Consider the following 21,380-nt stretch of genomic DNA (forward strand, 5'->3'; position numbering starts at 1 on the left):
CTTTCCTTTATACTGGATAAAAATTAAATAAATTTTCACATTAATATTAAATATTTAATTTTTAAAAGTTTCTTAAAGTATTTCATACAATATTAATATACATATCTACTTTAGTTTGACGAATCTGTGACCTAAGTTTCATTGTAATTGCTGGTATCACCTCTCGTAGCTTAGTGGTTACAGCACTGATGCGTAAAGCCAAAAGTCCTGGGTTCGATTCCCGAAGAGGGTCACAGTAGCCAAAATTTTTCGTTATAAATTTGAGGTAATTTGTAGAATTAAATGAACTTTCACATTAAATAGTGTTTTGTTTTATTTAAAGTCACCAATAAAGTCAAAAATTTTTGTGTTTATAAATGTCAACTAACAAAACTTTTAAAATGCAGAAATAAAATGGAAAATGAAATTTCATTCGAAGTTATGGAAAAATAACAATAAAGTGAAAGAAAAGTTGATGAAATTTTTCAAGTTTAAGAAACTCGGACAAGAGACTTTAGAAGGATTGAAGTTTGAGCACCGTACAGATCAACAATTAGAAACCGAAAAAAGAATCGAAAAACAAACTCATGTCGAGCCACAAAAACAGGGGCAAAAAGATGAAGAATTTTCTAATAATCCTGTTTTTCAACAGTCAGCTCTCAGACGTTTAAGAAAAGAAACTGAATCCGATTCTAAGAACGAAGAAGTGACCAATAATAATGAAGAAGACGAGGATGATGAAAGATCGGAATCGTTTTCAAGCATTCTCTTCGATTTTCTTTTAAAAAAAGTGCAAATTTTTAAATAAAATAGGTACTATGATAATGAAAATTGTTTTTATTTCAATATATTTAGTTCGATTATTAATTAATATCGACAGATAATAATCAAGATCGGTTATAACTACATTTCAAAAATGTAAATATAAAAAGTACCGACCTAATGTTTGCGACAAAACACAATTGTACATGTAACTGTAAAAGCGTAAGAGGACATGAAAGATAAGATTAAAAAAAAAATAGAATGATTTATCTCGCAAAATGTATACTTCCAGGCACCTCATTATACTAACAAATTTCTTGTACTATTATATCGTAAAATAAAAGTAAAAACAGTGACAGATACTGAGAACGTAATGCGCAAAAAAAAGATGTATTAGGTATGACGACGAAAAAATGTATTTTAAATAAAAAAAAACACTTTATTATTATACTTTTGCTGTGAATAAAAAGATGGCCAATTATTTACGGACATACGGCACGTATTCTATTTTTCGTACTGCCTCAAATGTATAAACAAATAATAATTTGTATTTGTAAATGTGTGTGTCGTACCTGCGCTTTGGGAAAGCAGTTAAACAGTTCCAAAGAAAAAAGAAACTATCCGCATGTTTCGAGAAGGCTCCCGAAAGTAAACAAAAGAGTATTTAAAGGAAAAGACGATCGCCGAGAAGAGTAGAAATAAATTGACAGTGATAGCAGTGAAATAAATAGCGCAGTGAATAGTGATATATCAACAGTAGTGTAAATAAATAGAATGATTCATAACCTAAGTTTAGTAATAATTTAATAGTGTTTTTAAGTTCTTCAATAATTACTGTAAATAAACAGTTTTTGTCGTTATCAGTATTAGAAGTTAATTTTGTTAAACCCACGAACATTACAATACATAAAAACAAATGTAATATGCATTTTAAACTAAAAACTTACCTTGTATTAGTGAACTATTGAGCCATTTCACGTAATACGAATTCGGATAGATTATGAGTACCTCGTTGGACACTATGGAAATCGGTAACAGAAGAACAGCCCCAATGGAGACGGCAAGAGAAAATGTGCACAGCCATGTGCTTATTCTATACACTGTCACCTCATCCTCATCTGTGCTGTAAAAATCTTCGCGTCCCCTTCTTTTAAATCTCCCCAAAAGGGCAAAACTGGCCAGATAAAGTAAAATGAAAAGCAGCAAGAAAATCTGTAAAAAAAGAAAAAATTACTGTTGTAATAATCAAGTTTTCTTGTTAATTGTAGCAAAACATGAAACGATTTTGTTCACGCACAAATACAAATAGAGAAAAATAGTAGTTGTCCATTTCAAATTTGGGCATTCCTTGCACGAATACGACTGACAGAACAAATTGTGTACTGCCAAACATTCATTTCATTCGTCAACTGAGGCAGATTATTATCTACACGCCAAACCAGCACAAGTAAACTAGAATTGGGCCAAGGACCAGCAACCCTCAGGTTTGGGCCTATCCAAATACTTAGCAAAGATTGGAAACTGCACAACGGACCGAGCGTGGGCGCCTCGCTGTACAACCCCTTAACCCTGCATGCGACCTATTAACCAATTACCTCTTCGAGTCTGACACCGATTGATAAGGGAGGAACCGAAGCTGGACTCCTGGGAACCTCCGTCCCCAAAAGTATGTGTATAGGCATGCTGGTAACCTCCGCTACTCTGGAGTACCACTCGCTGACAACCCATTGACAGAGGAGGATTCGAAGCTGTACTCCTGAGCACCCCGTCCGCAAGGTATGAGTATGGGCATTCCAGTGGCCTCATCTACTCTGGAGTACCACTCGCTGACACCCATTGGCAGAGGAGGGTTCGAAGCTGAACTCCTGGGCACTCCCGTCTCCAAGGTATGAGTATCGGCATTCCGGTGGCCTCATCTACACCGAAGCACCACTCGCTGACCCCCATTGACAGGAGAGAAGCCGAAGTTAGACCCCTGAGCATCCCCGTCCCTGAGATATCAGTATACACATTCCGGTGGCCATCAGCTACTCTGGAGCACCACTCGGTGGATGACAACCGTCTTACCATATCACGCTCTCCGAACAGTATTTAGACTCCTGCTAGCCTGAGCTATTGTTTTTCGGCTCTATTCAGCTTTCCCCTTAAAAAATACACCCTCCCTCTAATGAACCGTATCCAAACACATGTACCTACACTATCCTGCAAGTATCACGTCGTAATCTCCCTAATGGATCACGTTACGCCACATGATGTATTCCACTTTGTCAGAACGATGACTTCACCTTGAGCATAAGTGTACCTTTCTCAACTACTTTTTCTTTGGTGTTGTTGATCAAAAGTCTTCGCATTTTCCAGAAAGGAAAACACTCAGTAGTGATAAAGACAATTGCTTAATATTAGTAAGTCAAAATAGTAAATAATTAATGCAGCATATGGAAAACTGCGAGTGCATTTCAATTGTATTGCGTAGACGTATTGAATAAACATTCTGCAAACAATAAAGTAATAAATAATAACAATAAACCAACAAATTTGCATAGTTCCATTTTTTCTTGGACTAGTTTTGGCGAAAGCAACTTCGGCCGCGTGAAACTATTTCTAATTGTTTATAATAAACACAATTTTTATAGCACTTAAAAAAAATAGCCTAGATCACGGGTCAGCAAACTTTATAGTCAAAAGAACAAGGAAAGCAAGGGAACAAAGGCATTCCATCATCATCATCATCATCATTATAGGGTCACCAATTCGAAAACTGGTTGGAAACAAACCTTATCCTGATTTTCCCGTTTCCTAAAAACTGAAACATCTCATCCTTAGCTACTTTAAATGCAATGCCCTATTCTGAAAAATTCAAACGTGACGTGATCTCCCTACTATAAAAAGGGCATTTATCGTTTGGAGAGACCTTTGAGTTAATAAGCGTGGCCGTAGCTTACATGACCCTGGAAATCCTAAGTTTAGAACAGAGGTCTCATTGCGATTTACATGCAAAGTGAGAGATGACATTCGTTAACTAGATATTTTGCTGAACTATTTCATACCTACAACTTTTCTCAGTGAGCTTTAATCCCTATTCACAAAAAAAAATGTAATACCTACATGGGCATACTTGAACATTTTAGAGGCTTCAGATTTTTACCTACTGGGTTTCAGTTTTAAAGTGATCCGACTTGTAATTCTCCGAAGCCTTCTGGAATCTCATGTTATTTTTAATCCCTTATCGCATGCACACAATATCAGTAAGCAGTTTTGCTCATATTCAAACACCTTTTTTTTGTAACTGATCTTTACGTAACGGTTTCACATTTCTGTACAATAATCACCCAAGCTGAACAAACAGACATATCGAACTACTTAATTTTGTCTGGTTTAAAATTATAGTAGGTAACAATTGATGGCATTATAAATAAATAGATAAATATATTTTGTAATGTTCCATAGAAAGCTGAGGAAAAAGAAACGTTTAATATTAGATCAAACTTTTTTCAATCTTTACTATCGATAGTTAATTTTTAGAAATGAACAGTGTAGCAGCAAGGTACTTTAATAAAATAATAAAATATTTTCTGGGGATCTAACAATTTAGGATTCACATTTATTACTTTTCATTATTATTAAGTCATTCTAAAGTAGCTATAGGTATAATACTGCAACTAGTCTGGCCAGGGAATTCCAGAAGTAATGAGAATCAATATGTCGGCTAATTGAACTTAATGAACGGATTATCGAAAATGATAACGTTTTATCTTTAGACAGAGACGATAGTGTTCAGATGAATTAATCCAAAATAGAATAAATATACACACTGCGTGTTGATACATATTGTAGCGACCACGAGCGTGATTGTGTGCGATCGAGCATACGTGTGTGTGAGCGGCTTATCGATTCGCCGACTAGCCGCGGGAGCTTTTCTTCGTGTGCGCCGTATCTGTACACGTGTGTGTCGTACCTGCGTTCCGGAAAAGCAATTAAACCGTTAAAAGAAAACGAGACTTCTCTGGACGGCTGGAGAATGTTCCCGAAAGGTGGCACGGGAGTATAAAAAGGAAGAGACGATCGCAGGAGTAGAAATAAATTGACCGTTGCAGAGGTGAATCAAGAAATAAATTGACAGTGATAGAAGTGAAATAAATAGAACAGTGAATAGTAACATTAGTGTAAATAAATAGAATAATTTCCGAAGTTTTGTAATAATTTAATAGTGTTTTTAAGTTTAATAGTAATTAGTGTAAATAAATAGTTTTCTTCGTAAAATTTAATTTGTTAAACCCACGAACGTTACAATATGTACATTTTTAATACAAATTACAAACCATCCTGTTGGAAGAACATAATAGTTGACTAGACAACACATTGGGTACATATGTGGGAATGTATTATAAAATAAATTAATTTTGCATTGTTAAAAGCCGTACCCAGTGCTCACATAAATATGTATATATCAGATGTATACAACTAACTATTACACCCAGAATAATTTACTATTGTCCTGTAAATCAGCACATTGTATACTTGTGGGCGATTTAAAAATAGCACCACATAAAGCTTGTGAGATTCATTCAACAGTAAGCGTAAATATATTCCCTGAAGCATAAGTCAAATGAGGTTCATAATTGGCTACTTTGAATAGAAAGTTACCAAATATTACGCAAGGAAAAAATGATACAAAAAGTTGTTTTATAAAAACACAAAACTGCAAGTAGATAGTTTATTAGAAGGCTCACTTCAACCTCGGAATCATAATAATTTTATCACGTATATGTTGACAGCAGAGATGTGATTTATTTGAAAATACCTGTTTTTATCTTGCATTTAAATACTTTTTTAAGAAAATAATATTGTAGTTTATTTAAAATACTTTTCCAAACCTATTTTCTATTTGTAAAATGCAAAATACATTTTTGCCTTTAAAAGTTTTGATAATATCACCGATCAAACATTATATAAAATGATGAATGTTGTTGTTGTTGCTCACATTGGCTTTAGAAGCTTAAAAAGGGGGCAAAGAGACATTCCATGAATGCCTTGTAATTCCTTAACTAAAGAGAATCTAACTCCCTTGAAATGGATAATTTAAAATATTGGATGGATATTATTTTTCGGGTTCATTGTCATGGTCCATGGAATTTTGAAGTTCCAAATTGATATCACACACCTGCCAAATCACCACTTACCGTACCTTTAGCAAAATTACGAAATTCTAATTCGTAAAACAATATGGAATTGATATATATATAGGTAGATACCTGTTTTTTATAATAAACACATCAAGATGGTCCAAAGAAAACCACGTGCATGGAAGACATACAAAAACACAAATACCGATTACTACGCAATCACCAACTTCTTGACATCATACACAAGACAATCAAAAATGAACTTCGTGAGGGAAGTCATTACTCGGGGCGGCAAATAACCATTTTGTTACGGAGTCAAATACAGTCAAAATCAAACGTTATATAATTATATCCTATAAGAAATCAAGTAAAAAATCTAGTCACTAGTCAAACGGTTATAGTCCAAGTGTTAGTAGAGGAGTTCCAGAAAATTTTCATAGTGAAACATGAACTTCTAAACGGAGTATATGATGCAGCGGACTTCATTCCTGCCACCAACTCCTATGCTACTGCTACAGCTTCCACTTTGAAGGAAGTTAGTTTTAGAAACAAAAATATTGCCCCGCTTAGACCTCGACACCTCTCCTGCCCGGCCTCGATGAGATACCCCCAACTTCCTGATGAACTGTGTGACAAATTTAAACCCAATACTGGGGAACCTATTCAAAATATCAGTGAATACAGATGTCCTTCCATCAGCAAGGAGAGATGCCGTAGGAATTCCAATCATTAACGAGGACAAAATGGAAGCACTTATTTATAGACCTATCAGTCTTACAAGCTCGACAGGTAAAGCTATAAAGCGTCTCAACGTCCGAAACATTCAGGACTTCGTCTCAAAGAAGAACATCATCCCTCCTCAACAACATGGCTTCATGTCACATCAAATCTGCTGTCACATATGGACTTCTGGATAACAATCTCAAATGTAGGCAGAACAACGGTAATGGTTACCCATATAAGACTCATGAAGAAACTCTTTTAATTAGGCATTGGAAAACGCCTGATCTGGATTCGAAACAATATTATGATTGGAGTATTCAGAGTCCGACTCAGCCCCCCGCCAGTCTTCAGTGAGGTGCTAAAACGATCTGTTTTACACCAGCTACTGTTCATTATGTAGAATTTATGATTATACAAAACTGTTTGCAGAGTTAATTCTGCCTCACGCCCAACTGCAGGCTGACTTCCACACAATAGTGAACTGGTCTAGGAAATGACTCATCCCGTTGAACGAATCTAAATGTGGAATTTTATAACTGGCGGGAAAACCCCCCCGATACGCTTATTTTCTAGGCGGCTCCGTAATATGTATAGCCAACGACTGTCTACTCAAACTTCGGTACCACCATAACGGAAAACTCGAAGTGGAATATTGCCTCGCTTAGACCTCGCAGTAGAATCAAAAAATGAAATCAACCGTTACACAAAAGGCAAATATAATATCCTGTATCCTGACCAAAGCATTTGGCTCGTTGAATATCCAACTGATAAAAATCAGCCTGAAGACTTATGTCCGCCCTATTCCGAAAAATGCTTGATGTGGTCTCCCTACTATAAAAATGGGCATTTATCGTTTGGAGAGACCTTTGAGATCAGTTAATAAGCTTCCTCGTAGCCTACATGACCCAACGAGATGCGCTACCCTGGAAATCCTAACAGAGATCTGCGATCTCATTACGATTTACAAAATCATTAACAACTTGTAAGACATTCTGGAACTACGAGCAATTTCATCAATAATACAAAATTGTTGACTGAGGTCAGACAGCATTAACACTTTGAAAGAGGAGGAACCATCAACGTACACAATACTTCCTAGCGAATAGGTTAGTAAACATAGCTACAGCTCCCAGCAATTGCACTGGTTCAGGTAATCTAGAGTTGTTTAACCCTAGACTGGACCAATACTTCACTGTGTGACTGTATAATCAAAACTTACAGCAAATACTTTTAGAGCCTGTTGTTCTTTGTTATCTCATATTTTTGATCTGTTCACAGTTGTTAGCTTCTGTCATATAAACACGGATAGGTACATGAATAAATAAATTTACTACTACAATTGTTTCGTCATTGGGTTTATCAAGTGGATAATTTGTTATATATTATTTCTTAAAATGTATGAGCCTTTTGAATCGTAGAAGGGATATGAATTAATTTTTTTAAACGATTTCTTTTTAATTTTATTTTTGATTCTTCGACTAGTTTATTTAAATTTTGAAGATAAGTACATAATTTAAAAATGATAGTCACGTAAGTACATATTTTTTTTAAACATACTCACAACTTTCATTCAAAAAAAAATAATAATACCGAATGAAATGAAAATAATTTCCTTTTTTTTAATAGATACCTAACCTACCCTAAAATCAAAAGTAGAGTATAAAATTAGAAAAATCACATGAATTTTTGATAACAAAACAAACTATTCTATTTTCAGATATAAGAAGCTATAAATAAACTAATCGTAAGCTTTAAATTATACTACGGATATGAAAATCAAAAGGTCACTGATCTTTGAGGTCAAGAAACACCTTTCAAGTGCAGAAATATTAACATAAAATTACAAATAGGTACCCAATAAAAGAATGGTAAATTGATACAAAAGTAGGTACTTACAATTTGTTCTCGAACATTGTTATGAAAAATTTGCTCTCTTAAATCTGCTTCATCTTCAACTTCATCCATTATACGCCAAACTATAATTGATAATTTCTACATTCACAGAGTACATGAGCTCTTACACATATCGGCTATTCAACTACCGAGAATCAAAGTTAATTCTTTTAACACTGTTTTTAAATGGCCCACTTAAACAAGCGAGAGAAATCTGTCACGTTAATAATCGTTTAGCTTGAATTTCAACACGAAATGCACTTATGCAATAGAAAATACGATTAGTGAAACAATACTGATGTACATACTCGAACAGAAACATGTTTTCAAAATTTCAACCAACACATTCTAAGATAAGATTTAAAGTATTTGAAGTCGAAGCATAAAATAAACATCACTACGTTCACGCTTCTGATTGGACGCAATACACTACAAACCTCAAAGTAATTAATGACAGTTCGACAGTTGATGCTGCTATATATTATGTTAACGAACGGTATGCCCATAGATAAAGATAGGTATGCTAAACAATCTAAACACTACTCGCTGGTTCCGATTATGTCGTAAAGACCGTCACCGTATAGAATGTTCACAGATAGTCAAAATATTGTATTTATTACATTACATACATCCTGCATATCCTTCTGTGTCGAGGTGCTTACATGAGAATGTAGAATGTACCTTTCTATCACACTATTAAAAAAAATTAAAACCGCGAGAGTATGAAATAAACAGGAATACATGGTAAAGATAACACTCACTTTGGTTTTGAAAGAAGCCATTGCTACTACGTATTCGATGTCGGGTACGGAGCCACTTCTATTATTTTAATATTCTATGAAAATGTTCTCAATGGTAATCCCAAATAATCCACAAATAATTAAGCTATCTGATCTGATGAACAACCAAAATCAAATGTAAATAATAACGCCTTGCTTTTTAATACTTACATTGCTAGTAAAAGCTAAATTACCTTTCAAATATGTAAACATTTTCAGATATCGTTTGATTTTATAAAAATTGCAATGAATCTTGGAGCAATAAATATTTCTATTACGATACTGTTCCAAATTAAGAATAACAACGGCGCGATTTTCAAATCAATGGTATTATTTAATAGGCTTATTGCTTACTAAAAAGCAAGATGTAGACAAAAAAAAGATGATTATCTAATTACGTTCTTTATTAATTATATATTCGACAGTAAACTAAATGAATTGCGTTATCTTATAATTTAAAAGCAGGGCAGCTTTGAGTCCTGAATATTGAGCCGTGGCGAGGTATTTTTTTGTATTAACGTGGTACTTGGGTTATACTTCACCAAAGTTTGTGTGACCAGTACTTTGTGCATGCTGTTGGGCTTGGGCCTGTCCACTAATAAAAACATTACATTCCAAACATTTCAGCATAAATTTGTTTACGTCTGTAAATTGTCTGCTGGACTTTGCTTCAATGCCAAGTTGTAAAGCCTCTTCCAGAAGTCTTTCGTCATCAGCACTGAAAATTGTTTGTATTTTCTCTCCCTTTAATAGAATAAAAAAAATGTTACGAGATGCAATTATGAATATTAAATAAAACTACCTGAGATGTTTCAAGGTAAAGTGGATCATAATGTATGCCATCAAACATTAAAAACACTCGATGTGGAAATTTCTGATCTTCTCCAAATCTATTTATGATTCCATTAACTGTATCTACTACAGCAACTTCTACTCCGTAGTAATTGGCAAGTACTGACAGTTCTATTGCTCCACCCCATGACTTTTCATTTAATATCCAAGTGGCATATTCATCATTTGGTTTTCCTAGTATAGCCTCTGAATATGTATCAGGTTCACTTAACACAGAATGTGATACAATCTGTCGCATATAGGGTGCTACTTCTGATGAATCTCTTAAAATACCACTTAATACAAAATTCAAACTAGTAAATAAACACGAATTATCCGCAGGCACTATTTGCTTCATAAGAAATCCAGGAAGATCATTGTTAAGCTTCTCTTTACATTCTTCATTCTCATTTTCAGGATCTGTACTTACTTCTTGTACTGGTTCCTGAGACTCTTCAACAATTAATATTTCACCTGAAGACAGTCCTGAATCTGCAAGTAACTTACTGTCACCAGAGAGGTCAAACTTTTTGGGAGGATACCCCGACAAAATAATTAAGCGGCTTACAGGTATATTCGAAATAACGGATAATTCTTGCTTCAGTTCTTTTATAGTACTGTCAGATGTTAAGCCCTTAAGAACACGTTGACCCGTTTTTGTTTTCACTTTAAGAATCAAGCTCGTCATTTTGCTGTACGCACTTCGAATGTTCTAAAATTAAGTGACTGAAAATAATTTTAATTTTTATTTATTAATTTTGATAATTCCGAATTTTTAATAACTATTATTAATTTTTATATTAAAACAAACTATAGTTCATTTACTATTGGAGATGGTGTAGTACTTTGGTACCACTGTGGGGCTGAAGGTCCTACGTCACATTAACAAATGAACTGTACTACGATTTTCTTTAAAACAATTTTAATATTATTTTTCATTTTTAATTTACTCAGGTTAAAAATTCTTCAAACACTATATTGTATAATGAAAAGTAAACTAATTATAACATTCATACAACAATAACGATATTCTATGATTATTCTAAAATGAAAACATAGACAACATACACAAGATCATAGACATATATTATCGGACGTGCCTTAGCCGTATTTCACTGTAATAATTTCTTGGCTCGAAAAGTGAGGGAGATGGCGTATGGTTTCGGACTAATGCTATCTCTTTCATGACACGCTTACGCACCATCATGAGAGAGATGGATATTGTCCGAAATTTCTCTCCATCTCTTTCTTTCGTTGTACCACAATTCTGACCGCTAAGGTACGTCCATTAGCAGACGTCGATGGACAAGATAAAAATTACGAAAATGTGAGACTGTCTATAATGTAGGAGTTGGGGAAATGCAAAATCAGTTTCTCATCAGATCATAATAGATGATTATATATGTGACCATTAAATTCCTCCACTTCAATGTCTGTGACAGTATACTCATTGAGTTATGTAGAAACCATAGATGATGTAGAAACGTCAAAACGTTGTCCATACCTATGGTTGTACAAGTTAGGTTAGTTTCACTTGCAAACTAGCCGTTTTATTATAAGAAAGCTTAAATAAAAGCAGTATATTGTGTGTATTTTCAAAAACTAAAAGTACACTACCAAAATGCCGCGTGTTATGATAAAAGGTGGTGTTTGGCGAAATACAGAAGTAAGTCGGTTATTCATTATTTATACATCATTTTTAAATTATTACCCCTAGGATGAAATACTTAAAGCGGCTGTTATGAAATATGGCAAAAATCAATGGTCCCGAATAGCATCTCTATTACACAGAAAGTCTGCAAAACAGTGCAAAGCTAGATGGTATGAATGGCTCGATCCTAGTATAAAAAAGACAGAATGGTCTCGTGAAGAAGACGAAAAGCTTTTGCATTTAGCAAAACTTATGCCAACTCAGTGGAGAACAATAGCACCAATAATTGGACGAACAGCTGCCCAATGTTTAGAAAGATATGAGTATTTATTGTACGTACTATCTTCATTAAGGTGTTTTTTATTCTTATCATCCAGTATATTAATTTCAGAGATCAAGCACAAAAGAAGGAAGAAGGTGAAGATGCTGCAGATGATCCACGTAAACTTAAACCAGGTGAAATTGATCCAAATCCAGAAACAAAGCCTGCCCGACCTGATCCCAAGGATATGGATGAAGATGGTAAAATTCATTAACCATTTATCTACTTTTCTATAGTAACCTTATTTGTAGAATTGGAAATGCTTTCTGAGGCAAGAGCCAGGTTAGCTAATACTCAGGGTAAAAAAGCAAAGCGTAAAGCAAGAGAAAAACAATTAGAAGAAGCCAGACGATTAGCAGCATTGCAGAAAAGGCGTGAATTAAGAGCTGCTGGTATTGAGGTAGCATCTAGAAGAAGAAAGAAACGTGGAGTAGATTACAATCAAGAAATTCCTTTTGAAAAAAGGCCAGCTCCTGGATTCTATGATACCTCTAATGAAGTAATAGATCCAATGGCCCCTGATTTTGGAAGAATGAGGCAACAACAGTTGGATGGTGAACTAAGAAGCGAAAAAGAAGAGGTATTCTCTAAATCCTTTTACTTCCTCTCTTTTGCCCATTTAATTAGTTTATTTCCTGTTATTGTTAACTACTCTCTTTTATATACGTATCCTGAGACTATTCTGATCGTTTATTTTACTTTAGTTTTTCTGCTTTTGATTTCAACATTTTTCCAACTTCACACATTAATTTATATTTAATTCTGTGTCTGCGGAATATATATTAACTTTTAATTAGGTATATCATACCTTCGCTTTTTCAGAAAGAGCGACGTAAAGATAAACAAAAGCAGAAACAGCGCAAGGAAAATGATATTCCATTGGCTATGTTGCAAAATCAAGAGCCGGCTAAAAAACGATCAAAACTTGTACTACCAGAGCCTCAAATATCGGATCAAGAACTTCAACAAGTGGTTAAAATTGGTCGTGCCAGTGAAGTAGCAAAGGAAGTAGCTTTGGAAAGTGGAGTGGAGTCTACAGACACACTTCTCAATGACTACTCTCAGGCAGCAGCTACACCACGAACTCCTGCCCCTCAAACCGACAGAATTTTACAGGAAGCACAGAACGTAATGGCTTTAACACACGTCGACACGCCCCTCAAAGGAGGTGTAAATACACCTTTACATAACTCAGACTTCAGCGGAGCATTGCCTCAAACACAAGCAGTGGCCACACCCAATACGGTCTTATCTACACCTTTTAGATCGACAAGGAGCGATGGAGGTGGAACACCTAGCAGTGGTTTTAACACACCTAGGAGTGGAGCGGTTGTTCCTGCAGGGCAAGTAAGTATAATTTCATTAGCTAAATTACATCTTCTTAATCGAAAGTCATTTAATAAGGCTAACCAAACCCCAGCATCAATCAGAGATAAATTAAACATAAACACTGAAGTTTCGGACATTCGGGGAACTCCTGCGGCTCATAAAAGTTTAAAAGAGCAACTACGCGTCGGTCTCAGTGGTTTACCTGCCCCTCGAAACGACTATGAGATTGTAGTACCAGAAAACGAACAAGAAGAAGTCATCAATCAAGGAAATGAACAATTCATCGAAGATCAAGCAGATATTGACGCCCGGAAATTGGAAGAAGAAAAGGCTAAAGCCGCTCAGGAACTGGCCCTTCGCTCACAAGTCATTCAGAGAGATTACCCCCGACCACATGACGTTAACATGTCAGTCCTGCGACCTCCGCAAGAGTCCCACTCCTTAACCGAACTCCAAAAAGCAGAGGAACTTATTAAGAAAGAAATGGTCACCATGCTCCACTACGATAGCATTCACAATCCTATTCCACCACCTTCGCATCAATCCAAAAAGCAAACTGTAACCCAAGCTCAACAATTGGCATACTTAGAACAACATCCCTATCAAAAGTTTCGGAAAGAAGAGCTGGAATCAGCAAAACAATTACTCAAACGTGAAATGGATGTGGTTAAAAGAGGAATGAATCACGGCGATCTCTCTTTAGACGCGTACACTCAAGTATGGGAGGAATGTTTAGCCCAAGTGCTATTTTTGCCTAATCAGAATCGATATACACGTGCTAACTTGGCTAGCAAGAAAGATCGATTGGAATCGGCTGAGAAGAGACTGGAACAAAACAGATCTCACATGGCACGAGAAGCGAAAAGGGCAGCAAAAATGGAGAAAAAATTGAAAATATTAACCGGAGGATACCAAGCCAGGGCACAAGTATTAATTAAACAATTGCATAATTTATACGAACAAATCGATCAAGCTAATTTAGAATTGAGCACGTTCAAATTCTTACAAGAACAGGAGAAGAATGCACTACCCAGAAGAATACAGGTAACAATTTTTATTTTTGCAATATTGACGTTACATCATATGTTAGGGTATCACATAAAAAAATATTTTTTTTAGTCTCTCACGGAAGACGTTAATCGGCAGATTGAGAGAGAAAAGGCCCTACAAGCTCGATATGGTCAATTACAGGAACAAATGAGAGAATTGCAAGATATGATTAGCAAACAACAGTGAACTATATGTTAGTTTTCTTTTTAAATCCTATATAATTATATTATTAAATGAAATTTCAAAAACCTTGCTTTTTCAATTTTTATTATCGTTTATTTTCCACTATTTAAAATAATATAAAAAACTAATATACAAATTGTTACAATAATTATATCCTATAAATATTACTTATAATGCGTTTATGATAAAATTGTGGCATCACTTATAAATCACAAGATTTATAAATCGGATAAAAAACAAATCATAACAAAGATCACAGTATTGTTGTAAAATTACTTGAATAATTTAAGATGATAAAATAGGTGTGTAAAATTATTAAAAAAAGTCACAATTGTCGACTATTTATAAATTACAGTATCATTTCGTTCATTTTGCCCCAAGAATGGCCATATTTCAGTTTTATTGGAAATGGTATAGGAAGACTAACAGCGTTTTCCATTGATTTTTTTAAAATTTGGGCACTTTGTTTTAAGTTATTTTCGTGATGATGAATGATAAAATTGTGGCATCACTTATTATAAATCACAAGATTTATAAATCGGATAAACAACAAATCATAACATAAAGATCACAGTATTGTTGTTGTAAAATTACTTGAATAATTTAAGATGATAAAATAAGTGTGTAAAGTTATTAAAAAGTCACAATTGTCGACTATTTATAAATTACAGTATCATTTCGTTCATTTTGCCCCAAGAATGGCCATATTTCAGTTTTATTGGAAATGGTATAGGAAGACTAACAGCGTTTTCCATTGATTTTTTTAAAATTTGGGCACTTTGTTTTAAGTTATTTTCGTGTACTTCAAACAAAAATTCATCATGCAATTGTAATACTAACTTAGGACATTGTGACTTAAATTTTCTTTTAAAATTACAGGTTATTAATATGACAGCTTTTTTTGCGATATCAGCGGCTGATCCTTGTATTGTAGTATTAACGCTCTGCCTTTCCGCTTGGCCTATATTTTAATTAAAAAATTAATAATAACAAAACAAAAAGCCAAGTATTAAACTTACTTCTATCTGTAACATTTTCATTTTTTATGTTTGGCAAAAATCTTTTGCGACCTGCCAACGTTTCAACGTAACCCAGTTCTTTACATTTAGATATGACTTCGTTTATGAACTTCTTGATACCTGGATATTTCGAGTGAAACGTTTCGACAAATTCCAATGCTTCTTCCTCATTAACAGATAGCTGTTCTGCTAGGGCTTTTATTCCCATACCATAAATTATACCGTAACAAATTTGTTTCGCCCTCTGACGAAGGGTATCCGTTACCTAAATTGTAATTTTATATCAATAATCAAAGAAACTGAACTATTTAAAGCATACTTCTGATTCGTTGATATTATTAGATTTAGCTGCTATTGATTTGAAAACATCTTCGTTGGTCCTCATTATAGAACAAAGTGTTTTGTCTCCTGAAAGGTGAGCCAATAATCTAAGTTCTAATTGACAGTAATCAGCAGAGAGTAACAGACATCCCTTGGGAGCTACGAATGCGTCTCTGCAACTAATCAACAATTCTTCGTTTGAAATGGGGTTCACTATTTCAAAATTCCTCGGTATATTTTGTAAATTAGGTTCATGCATTGAAATTCTTCCGGTGGCGCTGTGAGTTATACAAGTACCATGAATGCGATCGTTTTGTACCATTCTTATCAACGGATACAACATTCTGTTGAGAGTGCTGTTCAACTTTCTCCACTGAATTATGATTTTGGCTATAGGATTATCAATCTTTTCAAGCACTTCCTTACTCGTACTAACTTTATTTCCTTTGTATAAACCCAAAACTTTCCCCACCTCTTTGGATGATGTGAACGAAAATCGTCTACCAGTTAAACTAAACGCTTGCCGTTCTAGAGCTAAACATTGCATTTTTAAAGAGTCAACAAGATGTTGAAGTATAGGAAGGCTAACACCTATACCATTCAGTTCCATATGGGTTAAACACAACAAGTGTTCCATTTCAGTTTCTTGAATTAAAAAACTTATACATATAATTGTAACAATTGAACTATTTTCAATTTTTATACTTACTATATGTGTCTAAAAGTTTTGGATTTTGAGATATTAAAATATTTTTAATTGCACCAATAATATACCACGATGTGATCGCTTCAATAGAAGATCTTAACTTTGAATCCACGCAATTATTAACATCTAAACCGATGCTGCTCACACCCTTGCTTGTCCCAGCAAATTCATTTAAATTCATTAAATTACAGTAGTAATGTAGAACCTAATAGTAAAAATAGTTACTAGACTCCTTATGAAAATATTTCCTTTATTACTTGCCATAGACCGCAAACTTTTTTCTTTTCCTTCTGGATCCAGTATCCAGTCACCGATTTTTGGATCTTCAATATAAGTAAAAACATTTAGTTCACAACAGCGTTTTAATATTTTAATTTGTTCTTTACAATCAAACATACACACAATTTTTGATCGATTTTCTAAAATATTTCTTAATATCTGTATTTTGTCTTTATTTTCAACTGCATTACAACCGAGTGACAAAAAATAGGAATTATTTTCACCCCACGAAAAACTCACACCCACCACTGCTTTTGTGTGATAAATAAATTCGCTATTTTTCGGTTTCTGTTTTGAGTCATTTAAACTATTTCGAGTGTAAAGTATATTCGATCCAATAGATGGTTTGTTTTCTGCTGTGGAATTACAAGCCACCGAAAGGGCAATTTTATTTTGCATCTTCAGTTCTTTGCAAAATGTTCGGAACAATTCTCTGTTTTCGCAAACATTTACTATGTTAATTTGTGAAAACTTGACAGATACGTCTTCTTCTTGAAATAAATTTACCATACTATTAAAATTTTCTTTATTATTATATTTATTTAAAGGAGACTTTGAAATTTTTTTCTTTTTAGAAGGTGTTACAACACTCGAGAAATCTGCGGATGATCTCATTTTCTTTGACTTTCTGCTGCACGATTGATCATTTGCGTATGATAAAACATTTTCTTGCGAATTTGCTATTAAATCATCATCAAATATTTCGTTGTTTTCTTTATCGGACAGTGATGTGTTTAAATCAAAACTAGTCAAAAAGGCCTTTTCAATGAAAGACATGTTAATTAATTCTTCTAAACCAGAATCACTAGAATTCTTTTTCTGTTCATTGAAAACGGGGACATTATGGTTTATCTGAATATTTTTATTATATGAATTTTGAAAGCTGGAATCACTGAAATGTAAATCAGATAGTTCAAAACTTTCTTCTTTATTTTTATTGTCTTTTGTTTGCTTTCGTTCTAATGAAGAATTGGCTGAAAGCTCAAGAGTAAAAGATTCATCTGAACTGATATCTTCTGTATTATTAAGTTTCGTGTCGTTCACTTTTTTATTGTCAATCGGAGTAGAAGAATCTTTAAAGGAAGTTTGAATTAATGTTGGATTTCTACTGTCTTTATTGATATTAGTTTGCTTGTCATTTGCATCGTTTTTGTTATCGCTACTCACTGTGATTTGAGTGTTCACTTCATTTTTTTCTAGTTCCTGTCCTTCAGTGTTCTCCTTTACATCATTTTTATCTACACTTAGTTCAACGTTTCTGTCAATTACATTTTTCTCTGGAACCACGTCCTCATCAAGACTCCATTTAGCATCCTTAAATCCCATTTCTATTTGTAAATAATTCCTGGCATCTTGTATAAGGATTTGTGAAAAATCCTTTTCAGTCAAACCGTCCATGCCAGTGATCCAAATATTCCTAATTTTATTTCGCTTTTGGGCTTCATATTCTGTCTCGCCATCTCGCTCTTTTTCACTCTCAAACGGAGCCATGGTATGAAGTATGTTTTCTATTTCACAAACATTAGATGTTGCTAACCGCGCCAGCGTTTCAATACCCCCATTATAAAGAGCTCTAGCCCTTGGACCATTTAAAACAGGTAGTCTCATTAAGTCTAAGAGATCTCTACTCACTCCAAACTGAAGTCTATCCTGAAATTGAGAAACGAGAATCTCAATACAAGACCAACCTAGTTTGCGACTAAATGAGGTAACCATACCGGCAAAAGTAGAAGCGGAATGTTGTAACGACTGCATCATGCCCCTGGCACAGTTGAATTTTGCAGCAACTGCGCCCAAGGGAACTTCGTTTACGAGATCCTGCAGTGCCAAAGCGGTGTAGAAACGTTTATGTATTTGTAATTTATGATATTCTTTTGAAGTATTTGTTTTATTTTTGCCTCTAGTGGCGCTAACAATGTAAGATTCACTAACCCCAACGAGTTCTCCAACTCGTTTCATGCACGCTGGGAGCTTCTCCCACATCTCGAGATATAGCATCCAATCAATAGTGCTCCACTGATTGCAAACAGAATATGGAGTCACTAAATAAATAAGATGTAACTCTGACTCAAGGACAAAACATTGCCTAGCTTTTTCAAGTTCTGTAAATAGGGCAAGACCTTCCTCAGGTGGTATTGAAGATGACAAACATGCTTTGGCAAGAGCTGTAGCAATATATTTAAGAGAGCCGTCTTCTTGCTCTTGCAATCGGATAAATTGATTTCTTTGTAAAAATTCAACTGAATCTTTAACGGGATTAGAAACACCAGTCTCATTTTCTGAAAATCCCAGCAATGTACAATTTGCAAACAGTTGTAGATCTTCAGATGTTGAAACGACCCCACTCGCTATCACCTCTAGAAGTGCCCTTTTTAACTTACCGGATCCTTCTAAACAGCTAATTACAGGATTTAACTGTGCTGATAATAATTCTTTAGCAATTTTTAAATCTTTTTTTTGACAAATTAGGATACTCTCCCCGCTGGTGTCTTTTCCTAATCTTCCAGCACGACCTATCATTTGTCTATAAGTGAGAGTGTTAATAGGGTTACCATGAAACATAGGAGTTCTTATGATAACCCTTTTTGCTGGAAGATTTACACCTGACGATAATGTTGACGTAGCAACAAGAACACGGAGAGTTCCATTGTGAAAGGCCCCTTCAATGATATCTCTTTCGTCCATGGTTAAGCCGGCATGATGGAAAGCGACACCAAATGAGACAGTTCTTTTAAGAATAGCATCGAGACCGACAGGAGATAGTCGTAACTGTTCCAGAAGTTCCAAAATTTTCTCGGAGTTGAGTTGCTTTCGTAACATTTGTCCTAGTTCAGATTTGGAGGAGCCCAATTTCCAAAATGCAACAGATATTTGTTGAGATAAAGCTTCGCACCAATTCTTGGTAGGACAAAATATCAGTACTGAGCAAGATTCTTCTAATGTTTCTAAACATAATTGTAGAATATTATCCGTATCAGCTTCTAATCCTGGTAGATGTGACAATCTTCTTTCCAGTTTTAATTCGCTATTATAAATTTCTCCAGCTACATAACATTTCTCGAATAAAGGAATTGGCCGAAAAGTGGTTGTGTAAAGCTCAGCTTGTAACCATTTTGCGAGATCTCTCAAATTTGGTAAAGTGGCAGACATTCCAATAATTTGGATATTAACGTCTTCCTTTCTATTGCTCATATATAATAATTTAGTTAACAACAACTCAAGCAAATACCCACGGCTAGGATCACCAAGTAGATGCATTTCATCAACCACAATGGTTCCTAGCTTGCTTAAAGTGCCCTCCTCTAACATTCGATTTATCAAGCTATTTCCTTTCTCAATGGTGCAAATTGCAACTTGAACAGATTGGATTCCACCAGGTGGGTTATAAGAACCCATAAAGCCTTCTACTCTTACCCCAGCTGGTCCTAGTATATTTTGGAAGTAAAATGTCTTTTCTCGAACAACAGATACAAAAGGCAATATAAATATTACCTTTTTATGTCTTTCGAGCACTGTTTTAATTGCAAGAATTTCTGCCACTAATGTCTTACCAGCTGAAGTTGGAGCTGAGTAAACCAGGTTTGAATTATTGATAAGCACATTTTCATTACTAAGACATTCGAATTGCCATTCAAACATTTTACATACATTCCGACTTTTGTATTTTTTCAAAACGATTTCGGGTAAACCCCAGCGAGTAAGGTTTAATCTTTCAGGGTCAATTTTATTATCTCCAAACTTTTGACTAGGGTTACCATTTTCCAAGGAGTCAGTATCCATCTGAGGCACTTCGTATGAAGAACCTTTACTGGAAAGATCACTTTCAAAATCTGTTCCTTTTTCACAAACACTGGGGTGTCTATCAACTTCATCTTCAAATATATCATCACCACTTGTATTACCACTTAGTTTATTAGAGCTTGTTTCAAATGTTGATGAAAAGAACTCACTTAGAAACGCAGAATCGTCTACCGATATTTCTCCCCCCAAATCAACGGAAACCTTTTGAGATAGGCGTTGAGAAATACTAAATGCATGATTTAGATCAGAAGCTTTGCAATGATCTAATTTACATTCAGTAGCATTTTGTTTTGTGAAAAATTTCATTACATTATCAGAATCACTTTTGATGCCTTTTTCTATGCTCGGGCTAAAGGATATATCATCAAATGTATCATTAAAGAACGAGTCGATATTCATAACTAGTAATTACCGCGAATACTAACGGTTTCTGTTTGAATTTTTATGGTTAGGTTACTCCATAGAAACACAGCACAACTTCATAGATAAAAATAAATGCGGATGCGTTCAGACAAACTCATGTTTTAAAATAATACCATCTAAAACCTAAACGTTAAAACTTTAAAACATCTTGAATAAATAATACAAACTCAAAATGTTTCAATTATTACATGTAGATTAAAACAATA

At 34.6% G+C, this 21,380-nt stretch overlaps 4 protein-coding genes across 6 annotated transcripts in view; 1 reads left to right on the forward strand and 3 right to left on the reverse strand.

Moving 5' to 3' along the window:
• LOC108735144 (protein Lilipod) overlaps positions 1 to 8,937 on the reverse strand; it is a 17,486-nt gene extending 8,549 nt beyond the window's left edge. The window contains 2 exon segments of the mRNA XM_025976644.1: positions 1,689 to 1,953; positions 8,484 to 8,937. Of these exon segments, the coding sequence (XP_025832429.1) occupies positions 1,689 to 1,953; positions 8,484 to 8,552 (334 nt within the window). The 5' untranslated portion in view covers positions 8,553 to 8,937.
• Positions 8,938 to 9,645: 708 nt separating this feature from the next.
• Positions 9,646 to 11,123, reverse strand: LOC108735149 (ubiquitin thioesterase OTU1). Of its 2 annotated transcripts, none has more exons than XM_018466982.2 (3): positions 10,916 to 11,123; positions 10,062 to 10,802; positions 9,646 to 10,003 (listed from the first exon to the last, which is right to left on the reverse strand). In XM_018466982.2, exons 2-3 carry the CDS (start codon positions 10,776 to 10,778, stop codon positions 9,791 to 9,793), a joined length of 930 nt encoding a protein of 309 aa, XP_018322484.1. In that variant the 5' UTR covers positions 10,779 to 10,802; positions 10,916 to 11,123; the 3' UTR covers positions 9,646 to 9,790. The 2 variants fall into 2 exon arrangements, with proteins under 2 accessions (XP_018322484.1, XP_018322485.1); XM_018466983.2 differs by having other exon boundaries at positions 10,062 to 10,816.
• A 461-nt stretch (positions 11,124 to 11,584) lies between these two features.
• LOC108735170 (cell division cycle 5-like protein) lies at positions 11,585 to 14,677 on the forward strand. 2 transcript variants are annotated; one of them, XM_018467004.2, is made up of 7 exons: positions 11,587 to 11,756; positions 11,808 to 12,073; positions 12,133 to 12,263; positions 12,315 to 12,643; positions 12,886 to 13,410; positions 13,468 to 14,436; positions 14,512 to 14,677. In XM_018467004.2, exons 1-7 carry the CDS (start codon positions 11,712 to 11,714, stop codon positions 14,626 to 14,628), a joined length of 2,382 nt encoding a protein of 793 aa, XP_018322506.1. In that variant the 5' UTR covers positions 11,587 to 11,711; the 3' UTR covers positions 14,629 to 14,677. The 2 variants fall into 2 exon arrangements, with proteins under 2 accessions (XP_025832440.1, XP_018322506.1); XM_025976655.1 differs by having other exon boundaries at positions 11,585 to 11,756; positions 12,886 to 14,436.
• Positions 14,678 to 15,008: 331 nt separating this feature from the next.
• On the reverse strand, positions 15,009 to 21,195 carry LOC108735165 (DNA polymerase theta-like). Its single transcript, XM_018466999.1, has 6 exons — positions 21,177 to 21,195; positions 16,933 to 16,994; positions 16,675 to 16,876; positions 15,964 to 16,610; positions 15,645 to 15,909; positions 15,009 to 15,586 (listed from the first exon to the last, which is right to left on the reverse strand). Exons 2-6 carry the CDS (start codon positions 16,933 to 16,935, stop codon positions 15,291 to 15,293), a joined length of 1,413 nt encoding a protein of 470 aa, XP_018322501.1. The 5' UTR covers positions 16,936 to 16,994; positions 21,177 to 21,195; the 3' UTR covers positions 15,009 to 15,290.
• Between the last annotated feature and the right edge of the window lie 185 nt (positions 21,196 to 21,380).

The sequence above is a fragment of the Agrilus planipennis genome, unplaced genomic scaffold (genome assembly GCF_000699045.2).
Source record: "Agrilus planipennis isolate EAB-ADULT unplaced genomic scaffold, Apla_2.0 scaffold102, whole genome shotgun sequence".
Classification (NCBI taxonomy): Eukaryota; Metazoa; Arthropoda; class Insecta; order Coleoptera; family Buprestidae; genus Agrilus; species Agrilus planipennis.

Excerpts from the sequence above, each read along its gene's own strand:
- LOC108735149 (XM_018466982.2), bottom strand. The coding sequence starts at position 10,778 with ATGACGAGCTTGATTCTTAAAGTGAAAACAAAAACGGGTCAACGTGTT. Across the intron at positions 10,004-10,061 it reads TTTACCTTGAAACATCTCAG|GGAGAGAAAATACAAACAAT; the intron begins GTAGTTTTATTT and ends ATTCTATTAAAG.
- LOC108735170 (XM_025976655.1), top strand. The coding sequence starts at position 11,712 with ATGCCGCGTGTTATGATAAAAGGTGGTGTTTGGCGAAATACAGAA. Across the intron at positions 12,074-12,132 it reads GAAAGATATGAGTATTTATT|AGATCAAGCACAAAAGAAGG; the intron begins GTACGTACTATC and ends TATTAATTTCAG. Across the intron at positions 12,264-12,314 it reads CAAGGATATGGATGAAGATG|AATTGGAAATGCTTTCTGAG; the intron begins GTAAAATTCATT and ends CCTTATTTGTAG.
- LOC108735165 (XM_018466999.1), bottom strand. Across the intron at positions 15,910-15,963 it reads ATAATATCAACGAATCAGAA|GTAACGGATACCCTTCGTCA; the intron begins GTATGCTTTAAA and ends ATTACAATTTAG. Across the intron at positions 15,587-15,644 it reads TGAAAATGTTACAGATAGAA|GCCAAGCGGAAAGGCAGAGC; the intron begins GTAAGTTTAATA and ends ATTAAAATATAG.